Source organism: Myxocyprinus asiaticus, chromosome 36 (assembly GCF_019703515.2).
Source record: "Myxocyprinus asiaticus isolate MX2 ecotype Aquarium Trade chromosome 36, UBuf_Myxa_2, whole genome shotgun sequence".
NCBI classification, from domain to species: Eukaryota; Metazoa; Chordata; class Actinopteri; order Cypriniformes; family Catostomidae; genus Myxocyprinus; species Myxocyprinus asiaticus.
The window spans coordinates 36759029-36774691 of record NC_059379.1 but is presented as its reverse complement, the minus strand read 5'-3'; the positions used below and the strand labels follow the sequence as shown (position 1 = coordinate 36774691).

Here is a 15663-nt window from a genome sequence, read left to right as displayed (position 1 = left end):
ATTCTGTGCGTGAGAGCGAAAGTGCATCAGTCGGGTTTCGGAAGTAAAAAAAACAAACATTCATTTTCTCCAAACAGACCTACTGTGAGCTTCAAGGTCATTAATCAATGGTGTTCTAATGAAGCCATCAATCTACATTATTTCAACTTAATTCTAAAATATCATGTTTAATAGCGGAATTTATGGTGTAGAACCACACTTCCCAGAATCCTATTTGGAAATGATCTGCCAGTTAAAAAATTGCAGCCAAAGCTGGTCTCCTTACAATCTAAAACTACTTATTTATTGTACATATCTGAATATTTTGCAGTAGACATAAGAGATATTTTTGGCTCCATTTTAAGTTGGCAGTGATGTGATTCACCTCGGAGCTGGTTGGTTTGGTTTACAGATTACAACTCTTTTATTAAGGATTTTATGAAAACCCTATGAAAAAAACGAATTGGAAAAATACTTCCAGATCCAAGATGGCTGAAAAAGTGGGAGGGCACTGTTGCGCTCTATTACAAAGGATATAACTGACTTTTATAATGCAAGTAAAATTCTGCTGGTCATATGATCTCAACATGGAGGCACTCATAAATTTGCACCCAGTGCCATATGCAGAATAAAGCAATTTCTCTAAGGCTGATGTGAGTCTCATGTGAGTTTGCAGCATTTTAAACATTTTTCAAAAATACTATGTACAGGTACATATATATATATATACAGTACTGTGCAAATGTTTTAGGCACTTGTGAAAAATGTTGCATAGTGAGAATATCTTCAAAAATAATGACATAAATAGTTTTCATTTATCACTTAATTTCATACAAAGTCCAGTAAATATAAAAAAGCTAAATCAATATTCGGTGTGAACACCTTTGCCTTTAAAACAGCACCAATTCTCCTAGGTACACCTGGACACAGTTTTTCTTGGTTGTTGGCAGATAGGATGTTCCAAGCTTCTTGGAGAATTCGCCACAGTTCTTCAATCTATTTCGGCTGTCTCAATTGCTTCTGTCTCTTTATGTAATCTCAGACTAACTCAGTGTTCAGTGGTGGGCTTTTTGGGGGCCATGACATCTGTTGCAGGGCTCTCTGTTCTTCTATTCTAATAATTTCTATTTTCAAAAGTAATGTTTGGGATTCTAACATTTATATTTCCTATTGACACACTAAAGCTGAAGAAATAACCATCTTAAGACCAATGCTCTTGTGAAACATCTTATGTGCCTAAGAATTTTGCACAGTACAAAATATATATATATAGTTTAAAAGTTTAGCAATTAGAAATCACTGAGTGCACTTTGAAGATAGTTGATGTTTTGATAATTGTGCTAGGAGTGCCAAAAGACTACTTGTATTATTGACCACCCTAAAAGGCATTGTTTAATTCGCCAGCCATCTAACTAATTGTGCAAGTACAAGTTTATACCCTTTACAATTTTCCAAACTTTTCAACATTAAATATGATTAATACTTTACAGGAGGCACTTATGTCTATAGTAGTCATAAAGTCTGGCCTAAAGTGAACTATTAAATATTATCAGGAATGATACAACATAGTTTTACCTTAATGAGCAAATTAACCAAAGTCTGTCATACAGTTACAGTTACTCAACATGAGTTTCACAGTACAGGAAGTCCTTTAGAGTTTGCACATCATAGATAATGTTTATCTTTTAAAGCTAAGCTTTATCTTTGTAAACCATGTCAAGAGGCATGAATTCAAGTTGAACCTTTATTCTTATGTAACTAGGCAGATCTTGTATAACTGAGATTTGGTAATAAAAATAAAAAATAAAATAAAAACTATAATTTTCCCTACAAATACATCCAGTATAACATATGCAGTGATGGAAAAATCTAATTTAAACTGGTTCAGATACAATGTTTCACACTCAAACAACGTGTTAGATGGTTGGGGCAACCAGTGTTTCAAGTGGTTGAGAAGAGGTTTGGGTTAAGGATCCAACCAATTTTGTTTGTGAGAGTAAAAATACCATTGAGGAATGAGGATTAAAAGTCTTTCTCTAGACCCAGTCTGAATCCAGTATACGTCTACTGTAAAAAGTTTGAAATCCAGAATATTTATTCTAGGAATATTAATTTAGCTTTCTCCTACATGAATTATGGTACTGTTTTAATGTTAATTATTTCTTTATCTTGGTTGCCAAAATATATCTATAGCCATACTGAACTATATCTCAACTATACTCTGAACTATATGTTAACATGCTGCTTTCTTTTATCAGAGAGTATTTGTTTGCAAAAGAACTAGTCATCTAGTACCTTGTTGTTAGGATGCTCTTAAACAAACAAATGCTTTTGTAGATTAATTAGTAGTGTGAAATTGAAATAAGTAAACTGCTACCTCATTATGTGAAATATGAGCAGATGTATTGATTAATGTGTCATAATGCTGCATATAAGTGTTTCTAGAAATGTACAGATGAATGTGTTTTCACATAATGTGTGCTTAAGAACTGTATGTTTGGTAAGAGAGGGTCAGCTAAATGTAATGCATCCTTTTCAAATGTACAGCTACTTTTCAATAAAATATTTAATATTCTCTAGAAAATGTGTATTGGCTTGGGAAATTGTACATGCTGAAGTTTAATTCTATAATCACTGAATATGAAGTTTTGGTTTCTGTGAAAGTACAAAAAGGGATGGATATATAAATCATTCAACATTCAGCCACCTACTGGTTGGGGCTGGTCAAAGGTTGATATTGTCATATCATATGCTGCCTTTATAGGCTTTTCAGACCTTCAGAGATCTAGCCACCATTCACTTGTACTGAATGAACCAACAGAACTGAGATATTCCTCTAAATATCTTTGTTTGTGTTCTGCGGATGAAAGAAAGTCATACACATCTGGGATGGCATGAGGTGAGTAAATGATGAGAGAATTTTCATTTTTGGGTGAATTATCCCTTTAAGAGACTAACAGATGGCTCCTCCTCTCATTTGAAAAATCCTGGTGAAATGGCGCTGTGCTCCTGTATATATGCCCTCGATGACACGCGCATAAGGGGCGGAGCATCAAACACCATCTGCCAAAAGAATGGCGTGTTTCTACAAGGGCTTCAGAGGCCCTCACTCCTGGGAGGAGTTCCCATAGCGTATGCTACTGATGCAGCAACTCCTTCCCTCCTTTCAGGCAACCAAGGTTACATTTGTAACTTTTTACTGAATACTGGGTGTTACAGAGGTCTACATTATATCATTGCTTAACAATCTCAGAGATCATAGTAGGTCTGTCTTGAAAGGTTTATATGTTTTCATTAAAAAATCTTTTTTTATGGAGAATATAAAGGATTTTACTTCCCGAAACCGCTCTCATTTTTGTAATGTAATGTAATTGTATTTATTCATTTTATTGGTATATGATAATACAGAATGTATTGTATGTTGCATGACATAGTGTTCAGTTGGTTTGGCAATGTGAACTACACCCAGAAATTGTCAACAAGGTCTCATGAATTTCACATTAAATATTTCTTTACATATTGCTTTTAAACCAATCAGAACATAAGTATGTCACAACCAAGACACAGCATACTCGATTCTGCATTTAATACATCAAAACTTAATCCCGGTAAATCACAACATAATCATTGCATTGATACATCCAACATGATTCAGAATATCTTCATGTTAACTTTGGGTGCTAAAATGTATTCTACAGTATTTACTGACCACATTATCTATACAAATATACAGCCCTACTCTCACAGCAATAACAAACAAACAGCACTGTACAGAACCCCTTGAAAACGAATACAGATATACACATCAGTTTCTCATCGTAACAAAATAATAAACGAACTTTCTATTGTCATGTTTTTTGTGCAAAAATCTAAACGACGGGGAAGTTCACATAGATTACAACAGTTAACTAGACTCCTAGCCACTGTGAGAATAGCAGAAAAGGACTGATCTGCTCTCAGAAGACCCAGCTGACGGGAACCCACTGGTGGTCTGTGTTGAGCCTGTCTAGTGCCCTTCTGAGGCTGCGGTACGCTCCGTCCAGATTATCATTCACAATGCTGAGGTCAAAATAGTGACCGTACGCTCTCTGGATCCTTTCACTCTCATCCACTGTACGCTTGAGTTCTGAGTCCTACAGAGACAAACGAGGGAGACTTTTCAGGGATATCAGATCAGAAATAAAACATATTCTTAATCAGTATTTTTATCTGACTTTCCATTTGAAAATATCTAAACATAAAAAATAAAAAACAATTATTTTTAATTTAATAAAGCAAAATTGTGTATGTTGATGTGTTAATGTGACTTGTTTTCAGATAATATATCTTGAAATAAATGTATTTTTTATGCAAAACTGGCAAATCGTTTTTTTCATATTTTAAGCATATATCTCTCTAAATGTTGTTTGAGTTTTGGTTAAATGCTTAAAAAAACAACAACTAATAATTCACAGATTAATAAATAATTACCGTCAGTTGTTTAGTCACAACACCAGCCTCAATGGCAGATCTGTTCATATCTTTCAGAACCTCAAAGTTTGGGGCTTCGATGAACACCACATATGGAAGAAATTCTGCAGTCCGCAGAACTTTGAGCGCCTGTAAGAGAACAATACATGTTAACTGTATAAACCAAGGACTAAAAACGTTCAGTTCGTTCTGAGCCAAAACTGTATTTTTTCGTTCCCGTTCAGAAGTTCCGCAGTCTCCTTTCCAAAAGGTTACTGGTTAGAACAAAATAAAAGAATGGTTAATAATGTTCTTTTTAAAATGACAGTACTCTGTGCTAAGGGGTGGGTGAAATACCAATTGCAGTGTCTCCAGATCTCGCAAGAGAAACAAGCAACAGGGTCTGGAAAAACAAGCCCAAAATAAGCCACTTGCCTCACCAAAATAATCAAAATTAAGCAATACATTTTTTCCTGTGTGGTGGATTTATCAGCATAGAAATCATAACAAGCATACAGTTAATTAACAGTAAAGTATAATTTTATTTACAGATCTGCTTCTCAGTCAAAACCCGGCAGCATCAAATCTGTATTAATGCATCATATCTAACAATAATTCAGTGAAGACTTGGAAACAACTGAGAAATGTGCTTTTTTCCTCTAATAATGTTTTCCTTGTACCTGAATTAGCAGTGCATGAATATGTAGTAATTAAACATAGTTGTTAAAAAGGTTTTCATTCACAGAATGCGACATCCATAACAGATAATTAGGCAAAGAAATGTGTGATGCAGCAGTTTCCTTCAGGATCAAAGCACATGCATCATTTTTTCAGGCAACATGAAGTGGTGTAGTTCCAAAAGGTTACTGTGGTAAACCCTTTGGCTTTTGGTTTCATGAAAAAATTCTATGAACTAAATTAACTGGTTATAACCGGTTGCCAGCATTTGAAAATAAAGTTTTCACTCCGGAACAATTAAAAATCACTTTGTTTCGGTTTTCGGTTACTCTCTGCTAAGAATTTCATTTATTTTTTATCTTAGTTTTCGTTCCTTGAAACATTTTTAGTCCCTGGTATAAAAATACAAGTGAATGTACTTCTGTGGATCTCTATTGCTTAAAAATTTATTTAAAAGAACATACAGTACAAGAAACTCCAAAGTCCACCGTTATCAGTCACATACTGAGCTACTAACATCAGAGTGAAATATTTTATTATTAAAGATACAAATATTTCAGATAAAACACAACATTAGCTTTATGGACAGAATCTGTGACATACTGTTGATTACCACGAAAAATTTTTTATTTTTTATTTTTATTACAGTAATTCATTTTCAATGGAAATCTATGGGACACGTGTCCCAAAGAGTTTAAAATCAGTAACATGAATGGGATTTTTGTTAATGCGCTTTATTAATGTTTCCATACAAAAATGTATGTTATTTGTACTGTGAAGTCGACTAGATCATTCTTTTATTATGGGACAACTTTTCTAGGCCGAAACACTTCTTGTTATGCATTATCAACAGAATTCCTGTGGGTGGATTTTGCTCCATGTTAAAAATGTTTTACAGATTCAGTCATGACAACTCTCTGAATAAATGTAAGGTGTTATAATGGATAATTTGGTAGGTTTGGTGTTATATTACCTCATGCTAACATGTTTAATGATTCAGTCTTATGGCTATACTTTTGAAATGTTGTGGCAATTGTATAATTTTAACATTTATTTTCAGTGTTGTACAGCTGCCCCATATACTTGCTTTGTAAGTGCCTTACTATAAATACGTTTGTTTGATTTTTACAAACTGAGGAACACATGGAATTTTTTTTTTTCAAAATATTGCTCACATGCCAACCAGGCCAATAGAGCAACACTGGCTCAACAAATGGCGTGAGTCTGGGGTGGGATTATTTGTTCGACCAATGGCAATGGTTGACAAACCAGCCTGCTGTAATGTTATTCTGCATACTTTGTTTAGGGTTTTTCCAAAATCCCTGAACAAAGAACAAAATTTCTGATTGTCAGGGGCGGATTTAGCCATGGGCGCCCTGAAGTCTACCAGCCAACTTGGGGGGTGGGGGGGTCTAGAGGGGGGTTGGCTGAAGGGGGTTTTGCCCAGGGTGCCATGCAAGCTTGAACCGCTATTGCTGATTGTAACTCCTACAAGAGATTCCAAGCTACATCCACCAAACTTGGTACAGACCTTCAGACTGTTCTGACTTAGTTTGCTATATCTTCTCTAACTGATCAGATTTGAGGTTTTGCTGTATCTGACCTTCAAAGTGGTTAAAAATCCCATGGACTTACATTGATGTATCTATCTCTCTGTATGTCTTTTGCAGGTCCAACAAAAAAATATCTGATATTTTCTGTTGGACCTGCACAACCTTCTAAATTTAAGCTTTTAAAATGATTATTAACTTTCAGACAATGCTTTGTCAAGCCAGCACCAAACTTTTACTTGGCAAACTTTATTTGTCTAGTTATTTTTGCAATTCCTTGTGGTGACACTTTTAACGCAGAAATTAAACACATCACCTTTTAGTTTAATTTAGCCTGAAATATTCATTTAATATGAGAAGAGTCATTGATATGATCTTGTGAACTGTGAACGGTCACCTGAGGATTGACATCCAGAATGCAGATCTTGCCGGAGTCCACAACCTCATGGATGGAGTCGATCTTAGTGCCGTACAGGTTTCCATCGTATTCACCGTGCTCTAGAAAACGACCACTTTTAATGTCAGCTTCCATCTCACTGCGAGACATAAACAGATACATCTGCCCCTCCTTTTCATCCACCTTAGGTTTACGTGATGTGTCTGTCCACAAAAACATAAACAGGTTAACATTAGTATTGCGAATAATCAGATTCATGAATATAAATACAGTATGTTTATTAATATAGCACCATAGAGACACAGTGTTACACCTTTCAGGGAAATCAACCTACAAACGTCTTACAGTTTACTCTGATTACTAAACTGGGATAGGAGAAAGTATATGTACATCGAATAAATTACACACTTCCCCAAATTTATGACAAACAAAACATATTTTCATTTCTTATTTACAACTATTTTTATTACACTTATTTACATCTAAATGTGATGTAAGAAATATGCATGCGCCGATCTGAAACCAGTTTAAATATTTAATTATATTAGTTCATTATAGTTTTTTTTTTTACAACTGATTTATGTGTTTTCTCAATACTGACCCTTTTTACAAACACTTCACACAATTATTTCTCTTCCAAAATTCACTAATACCACCAAAACACTTCATACATGTCCAGAGGCGATTCTAGGGACTCTGGCCCTAGGCAAAAAAAAAAAAGTGGGCCCTTCAGGTGTCTGGATCACAGTGATTCTGTACAGACCCGGTAGGGTCTGTCAAATACGGTGGTTTGCAGCATCCTTTTGCTCGTGCAAATTGCGTTCAGCATCAATTTTGTGGGCACGTTTGCGCCATTGCCTGATCTGCGTAATTTATTTAGTAAATCGGGCGCTAAACCAGCACAGAGAGTGCGTGCAAAAAATTGCGCTTTTACCGGGTGCAAATCATTCATAGTGAATCTGCCCCGAATGACATTCCAATCTTTTCTAAAGAAATTTGAAGTAAACGTGAGAATCCATTAAATTGTCTTTAAATGCATTAATGGACATGGTTTGTTAAAGCCTCGCAATGATAAAAAGAAGAGAGCTCACTTTAATGGGCAAGTGTGTCTTTATTACATGTTTATGTTCATAACTCTCAATTTGAATTTGCATGTCAGATGTGTACTCCTGATATAAATTAAGGAGTTATCATAAAACAGTGGTGAAATATCAAAGCTTGAGATTACGCCTTTCTAATGATGTAGCTATATTATGTCGCGATTAAATAAGAATTGCATGGAGAATAACGGGATGAGGGCCTCTTAGGTTGGTTGTTGAAAATGTCATTCTAGTCTAGTACAGGATGTGCAGGATGCACTGCAGTGCATGTTACATGAACAAATCACAAATTATACTCTATGCATGCATGCTTGGATACAGCTCTGGGACATTCTTGCACCTCACATATGCACTCTTCTATCTCTTCCTCTTCCTTGTCCTCCCTGTCTACCTGTCTAGAAGGTAATCGTCTGGTTACCTAAAGTCTTGCGAGAGCCGCTTGTGACGTTCACATGCAACAAGTTTATTGTGTTTATTTGGAGTTCTGCAGAAACCCTGCACCTATCCCTACCTCTAAACCTAAGCCTTACCTTAACCCTTCCACTAAATCTACAGTAAGCCTAAACCTGACCTTAGTAACAGCGAAAGAGTCTCTCGCGAGATTACCTGCTATGTCAGCCATGTTTGCATAAGGCAATCATTACAAAGTTGGTCCCCTTTGTATAGATGGATAAAGCAAAACAGCAGAGTAGGTCATCAGCCAAAAGAGAAATCAGCTTTGTTAGGTTTTGCTAATTGTTTTAAATTTGTATATATATATATATATATATATATATATATATATATATATATATATATATATATATATATATATATATAAACTCTATATCTTGAGTATTCTTTAATATGAAATTATGGTAGAAATAAAACATATTGCTGTCTATTTTGGTTTATTTTCCTGTTTTGAACATACGTAAATGTAACAATTTTGAAAACAGCTTGAGTTAGAAAAGGTTTCATTAATTTTGAAGGATTAAATCCATTCATTAAATGTATTTTGTATCAATGACAAGATGATCCACAGTTCAGCCCACGGACAATGATGTTCTGTTGATAGTATGAAGAGTTTTGAAAAAGTATATTAGGTCTTGAGAAAAGCATGTAACCAGTTGTAAAAAAAAGAACTGTAACAACAACAACAACAAAAATGTGCACTGACAGGGAGTGGTGGTTCCATAGCGATGTGGGTCAGACACCAAAAGTTTATTCTTCAAGCTGCGGCGGCCCACACCCTGAGCTCCAATCAGAACCAGCGTCTTCCTGCGGAACGGAGGCACCTTTGCCACTTCCTCGTAGATCCTCAACTCATGACGATCAAACTCTGGTTTGGTGAAAAGATCTCATCTTTTGTTAGTCTGATTTAGTCATTATCCATATTTGATAGGTTCATCAGTTCCATTTCAGTTTGAGCTAAATTAGCCTTTTGAGTATACATCTTCAAACACATTTAAGTTTATGCCTCTTGAACACCTTTTCTAAAATGGAACTGAATGCAAACTTGACACATTAACACAATTTTAGCAAGGAACAAAATCAGCACACAAACTCAAGTTTCATTCACACCGACGAGATGCAGTAACAAAGCGAGTGGAAGTCATTCATTTTCAATAAGAGTTGATGATATCTGCTGACACGAGCGACATCGACCTTTAGCAACACAATGTGTGCGTGTCCAGCAATTCCCAAGTTCAGAAAATATTAACATTATGCAAACGAGCAGCAATGTGATGCAGCTACTACCAATGGGAGTGCAGACATTGGAGTTGAGTGCAGGCAAGACGAAGTTAAAGTTACTGTGAGCGATTTCACTGTTCTACTGTATATTATTTGTCTCTGTCCACATACAGGGATATAATTAAAAAAATTATGCATGGAAAACCATGTCAGAAATTGTCGCCGTTTCAAGTGACTTTGATTCATGCATTGTTAAAGGGATATTTCACCCAAAAATAAAAATTCTCTCATCATTTACTCACCCTCATGAAATCCCAAGTGTGTATGACTTTCTTTCTTCACCAGAATACATTTGAAGAAATTTAGAAATATATCTGAGCTCAGTAGGTCCTTAAAATGTAAGTGGATGGTGATCAGACTTTTGAAGCTCCACAAAGAACAGACAATCAGCATAAAACGACTCCAGCGGTTAATGTCTTCTAAAGTGAAACAATCGCTTTTGGTGTGAAAAAGATCAATATTAAAGTACTTTTATAACTCTAAATCAATGCTTCCATGTGAGACACACGAGAACTGATGCACATGCATCACAGCCGGAAGAGCAACGCTGTTTACAATTGAGTAGGAGGAACGTATCACGTCGTATCACTTTAGAAGACATTGATTTAACCGCTGGAGTCATATGGATGAGTTTATGCTGACTTTCTGTGATTTTTGGAGCTTCAAAAGTCGGATTACCATCCACTTGCATTTTAAGGACCTTCTGAGCTGAGATTTTTTTCTTTTTTTCTTCAAATGTGTTCTGGTGAAGAAAGAAAGTCATACACACCTAGGGATGTTGTGATGGTGAGTAAATATTGTGAGAATATTCATTTTTGGGTGAACTGTCCCTTTAATCATTGTTCATTATATGATGCATTTTATATAGATGAAGCTACTGTTCACAAACAAACACTCAGCTCTGGCACTTCCGGGTTCTTTTGGCACCCCAGAAAAGAACTGCTATCAATGGGCGCTTTGCTCAAATTGAGCTGAAAATGCCCCAAAAGTGCTGATTGTATGGTTAAAACATCCAATCTCAGGATTTGACATAAATTATGATATTTCAAGAATCACGTCATTGTTATGGTGTCTGTTCTAATAAGACCCATTTGCCCTGCAGCTGCTGTTTTTAGATATGAAAGCATTAGTGGTAGTTCTGTCAGGAAGACTTGTAATAACATTATGCCATTCATTCAATTCAGGCATCTCATCCAATCACAATCAAGTGTCTGCTTTGTAAGCTCTTCAGCTCTTTCATCTCGTTATGTCGCCGTTTGTTTTCACCAGAGACTATTTAGCAAAGATGGGCCACTTCTAATAAAATGAATGGGAGAAATTGGAACAGTCACCAGATGTAGAAAAGGAAGTCCCGCCTTACAGGTAAAACAGCCAGTCACCTTTTAGATACAGACACTGCCTGTCAATCACCTCAAGAACATGCACACACATTAGCTAGACAAGCCGGGAAAATCATGTTTTTTTGCGTGAGCTAAAGAAGCACAATTTATGAAACCAGTATTGTCAGACTTTACTGCTGATTTGAAATATGTTCCCCATTCAAGTAGATAGGAGCTGTACTTGTATGTCTCTTGTTTACATAGAAAAACATCTGCCCAGCCTGCCTGAGAGTGTTCCAATAATGGCTGCTGAGTGGACTGACTTGTCTTAAAAGGGACTTTGTTTTATACCCCCCACCACCCCATCACCACCAGTTTAGGTCCTGCTGTAGGGGTAAGCTCCTCTCCCCTGCCGTCACCGTCTTCCGACAGGATCTGACGGTTCGAGCGCTGAACCATAGGACGGCGCTTACCCCAAAGGGAACTCTATATTCATGATTAATTATTATTTATTATCAGTCTTTTTGGTAGAAATGAACTTTTCACGAAGGAATCACACAAACTCTGATCACAATCAGCTGTTTTTATTTCAAAATTGTAACCGCTGTAATGGATTTAAGTGATAAACTTGATCTAACAGTGATCTTATATGAACAAGACCACCATGGATGATCTAAAGAGACAAACCGGACCTCGCCTCCACCACCACAGCATGTACAGTACTGGCTGTTTGTGAAAGGATATGTGAAAAAAAATAATGCACTACTTTTAAAATATGACTGCTTTTCCCCCCCCAAATATTATTTACTGTATCTGGACCAATAATTTAAGCTGTAAAGATGCAAATTGCATGTCTGATGGCAGTTTTCATTTTTAAGTGCCACATTTCTCAGGCTTTAGAAGTGTGTTAAACGTGAAGATGTGTATTCATCAACCTGTTACATGTCTGACATAATCATACAGGCCAATTGAATCAAGTTAAAAGATATATTTGGGTATTTCTCAGAATAGTGGCAGAAATGGGTTGCTGGAATTTTGGGTGTCGTCATTACCACCACGACCTGTGTGAAAAAAGAAAAACTAGCCTCATGGAAGACTAGCAAGTCTAGCTGGATACTTGCATGTAAAGTACAGTAAATTAAATAGAAAAGAAGTAAAAAGTCATCAAAATAATTAAAGTTAACAAAAATATAACTTGTTTGGTGATGACACGTAATAAGTGTAAATGCCTATCACTAAAAATAAAGAATACATTTTCTTACCTTTCTGGACATCAAAACACCAGTCTTCTTTCTTGACGGACATGTGCTCCACTAGGATCTCAAGTTACCATAGCTACCAAGTAAACTTAATGTTGAAAAAACTTTATTTCAGTGCTTTATGTCGAGTGTGTTGGTAATGATGGATACATTAAGGGACAGGTATAAATTAAAGGAAATAAAGAACAAAATCCTGATGTATACTTAAAATTTGCTAATAATATGCTAGATTAAACAATGTTGAATTAAAATACACTAAAAATTGCAATCTTTAGTAGGAAATCTTTCATTTAAATATGGCATTATATTTGAAACTCAGGGTTGGACAGCACCAAAACATGCATTTTCACACAATAAAAAAAAGTCTAGATCTGTCTTTGTCTAAACTGACTATGGACATTTAAAATAGCTTTGTGAAATGTGTTTTTCCTAGAAATACATCCCAGGGACAGAAATATGCCTGTAATCTGAGAATCACCCATTTATTCACTGTAAACCTCTTTATAATAACTTTTATTAACATTATTACACTATATAATGCTCAAAAGATTATTAAAACTACAGAAGAACACACTGCTCAGAAGAACACGGATGCCCGGTAACCTGCTGTGTGAAGCCTTTGTAAAAATAGAAAGACATTTTATTTTTACCGGCAATACATTTAATTTGTAATCGGATTGTCAAAAGCTATGGCCAGTGGTGCAACCCACCAATAATATTAGAGCAACCAGCAGTAGAAACGCCTATTAGCGGCCAGCAGTAAATCGACCTGGCGACCTTTAGCGATTACATTTCTGTCAGTGTAATCAGGACTTTACAGAACTGACTTCACAGCCACAACAAAAATCCACAACAACAGAAAACATGAGTACATGCACATCAGTTAACGGACAGATCGAGCAGTTAGTGTTTACCAGCATTCTTGGTGGTCAAGTACATCATCTTCTTCTTCTTTTTACCCCCCATCCCTGCACACAGAGGCCCTGCGGACATCAGCACACAGCCTGGTAGTATACACATACACTATGACTCCTGTCTCCTGCAGGAGCTTAAACATTATAGTCCATTTAACCTCATTTAAACCAGGTGGCAATCTGTGAGTTGATTCATTTAAGCAATAATGCAATTAAGCTTATCTATAGTGTAATTTAAGAGATTTTTCCATCAACACAATGATTTACCGGGCTGATTATGCCCTTTTCTTCCCCCAGGGGGCACTCTAAGTTCTGTCACTCTAAGTTCTGTGATGACATCATTCAGTTAGCAGACAATTTAAAAGCGTGCTTCTTTGGTGCACTACTATCAAAGATTTAAGTGAACGTCTAAGGAAAAATATTAATGGCTCTATTTTAAAACCTAGTGAGCTCCATGCTGACTACTGAATACATAGGCATAGGCTACTGTACCTTCAAAGGCAGCATCCTAACTGAAATGTAACCTTATAAGTGACTGATTTGGACAGCTCTACATAGGCAGCAACTCCAGGCTACACAAAAAGGGCTTTACATGCAAAGCGCATGGGACGCTTAAAGGAATAGTTCACCCAAAAATGAAAATTCTCTCATCATTTACTCACCCTCATGCCTTCCCAGATGTGTATGCCTTTCTTTCTTCTGCTGAACACAATTTAAGATTTTTAGAAGTGTTTCTCATCTCTTTAGGTTCATACAATGTAAGTGAATGGGTGCCAACATTTTGAAGCTTCACAATCCCCATAAGGACAAAACAGAAGTACTCCAGACAACTGTGGTGGTTAAATCCATATCTTCAGAAGTGATATGATAGGTGTGGGTGAGAAACAGATCAATATTGAAGTCATTTTTTACTATAAATTCTCCTCCCTGCTCTGTCAATTTCCACTTTACTTTCACTTTCTCATTCTCCTTCTTCTGTTTTTGGTGATTCACATCCTTCTTGCATATCACCCCCTAATGGGCAGGGAGGAGAATATATAAAAAACAAAAAATGACTTAAATATTGATCTGTTTCTCACCCACACCTAACATATCATGTCTGTACACATGGATTTAACCACTGGAGTTACATGGATTACTTTTATGCTCCCTTTATGTGGATTTTGGAGTTTCAAAATTTTGGCACCCATTCACTTGCATTGTGAGGACCTACAGAGCTGATATATTCTTCTAAATATCTTAATTTGTGTTCTGCAGAAGAAAGAAAGTCATACATATCTGGGATGGCATGAGGGTGAGTGAATCATGAGAGAATTTAAATTTTGGGGTGATCTATCCCATTAACTCATAATTAATTTCATTAGAGTCTGGCATAAAGTTTATGCATAATAATAATAAATAAATAAACAGTTCTCAGCAGATAATACGAAATCTGTGAAAAGAGATAAGAAGGAAGTTTACTACGTTTTTTAGTTAGTTTTGGTGTTGTGATTTGTATTTACCTTTCCCCTCACATTTCTTCTAATGGTTATATTACTTTTTTTTTAATGTCTCTACACCACTTCAGTTCAGTTTGGTTTGTGTTTAACCTGACAGATAGAACTTTAATATGTTCTGGGATTAGTGTTGTTGTCTATTCTCCAAAAAGAGACTTTAAGTTCAATTTGGTTTACTAACTTTCCGAACTTTCCGATCTGTACAATATTTTGACCATATGATTGACAGTATGATGTAAAGTAAATAATCATATTTCATAAGCTAAGTTATGAAAACAGAACACTGCTAATTTGTCAGCATATTAAAATTCAGAGTTGATTATATTGCCTACTAGTCCAGCTTTTAAGCTTGTTGGTCAAGCGAGTATTTATTAAACAATTTGATGATTTTTACAGCATCAAATTTTTTTTAAATTATTATTTAAGCGACTCAAGTGCAATCATACAGTATATGCTTGATTTATTTTCTTTCTACATGGTAGACAACATGTATAGTACAATAAAAACAAAGATTTGTAATTAATCGGGTTTGTAATTAAAGAAAAACGACACGCGTGAACAGACGAGTTAGGGGCTGTGCACAGCTAACTCGCAGAACCCAGATGAGCGGTCTGATCTGTCTAAATCCCCAGATGTGTGGTAGTTACAGAGCAATATCTGACCGCTGGATGGTGCCATCGACCAATCAGAATCGAGTATTCCAGAGAGCCATGTAATAAGTGTACATATTATACCAGTTATAGACATAAGACCATACCATAAAATACATATCAGTCAACCAACAAATT

At 35.9% G+C, this 15663-nt stretch overlaps 1 protein-coding gene across 5 annotated transcripts in view; it reads right to left on the bottom strand.

Annotated features, from left to right (window-relative positions):
• Positions 1-3328: 3328 nt before the first annotated feature.
• The window catches only part of mpp2b (MAGUK p55 scaffold protein 2b), a 123313-nt gene continuing 110978 nt past the window's right edge, over positions 3329-15663 (bottom strand). For 4 of the 5 annotated variants that reach the window (XM_051674486.1, XM_051674487.1, XM_051674488.1 and 1 more), the window contains 5 exons: positions 13380-13448; positions 9313-9474; positions 7054-7256; positions 4450-4578; positions 3329-4112 (listed from right to left, as the gene is read on the bottom strand). In XM_051674486.1, the coding sequence (XP_051530446.1) occupies positions 3936-4112; positions 4450-4578; positions 7054-7256; positions 9313-9474; positions 13380-13448 (740 nt within the window). In that variant the 3' untranslated portion in view covers positions 3329-3935. The remainder of the gene's footprint in view (positions 4113-4449; positions 4579-7053; positions 7257-9312; positions 9475-13379; positions 13449-15663) is intronic. The other variant, XM_051674485.1, reaches the window with a different exon arrangement.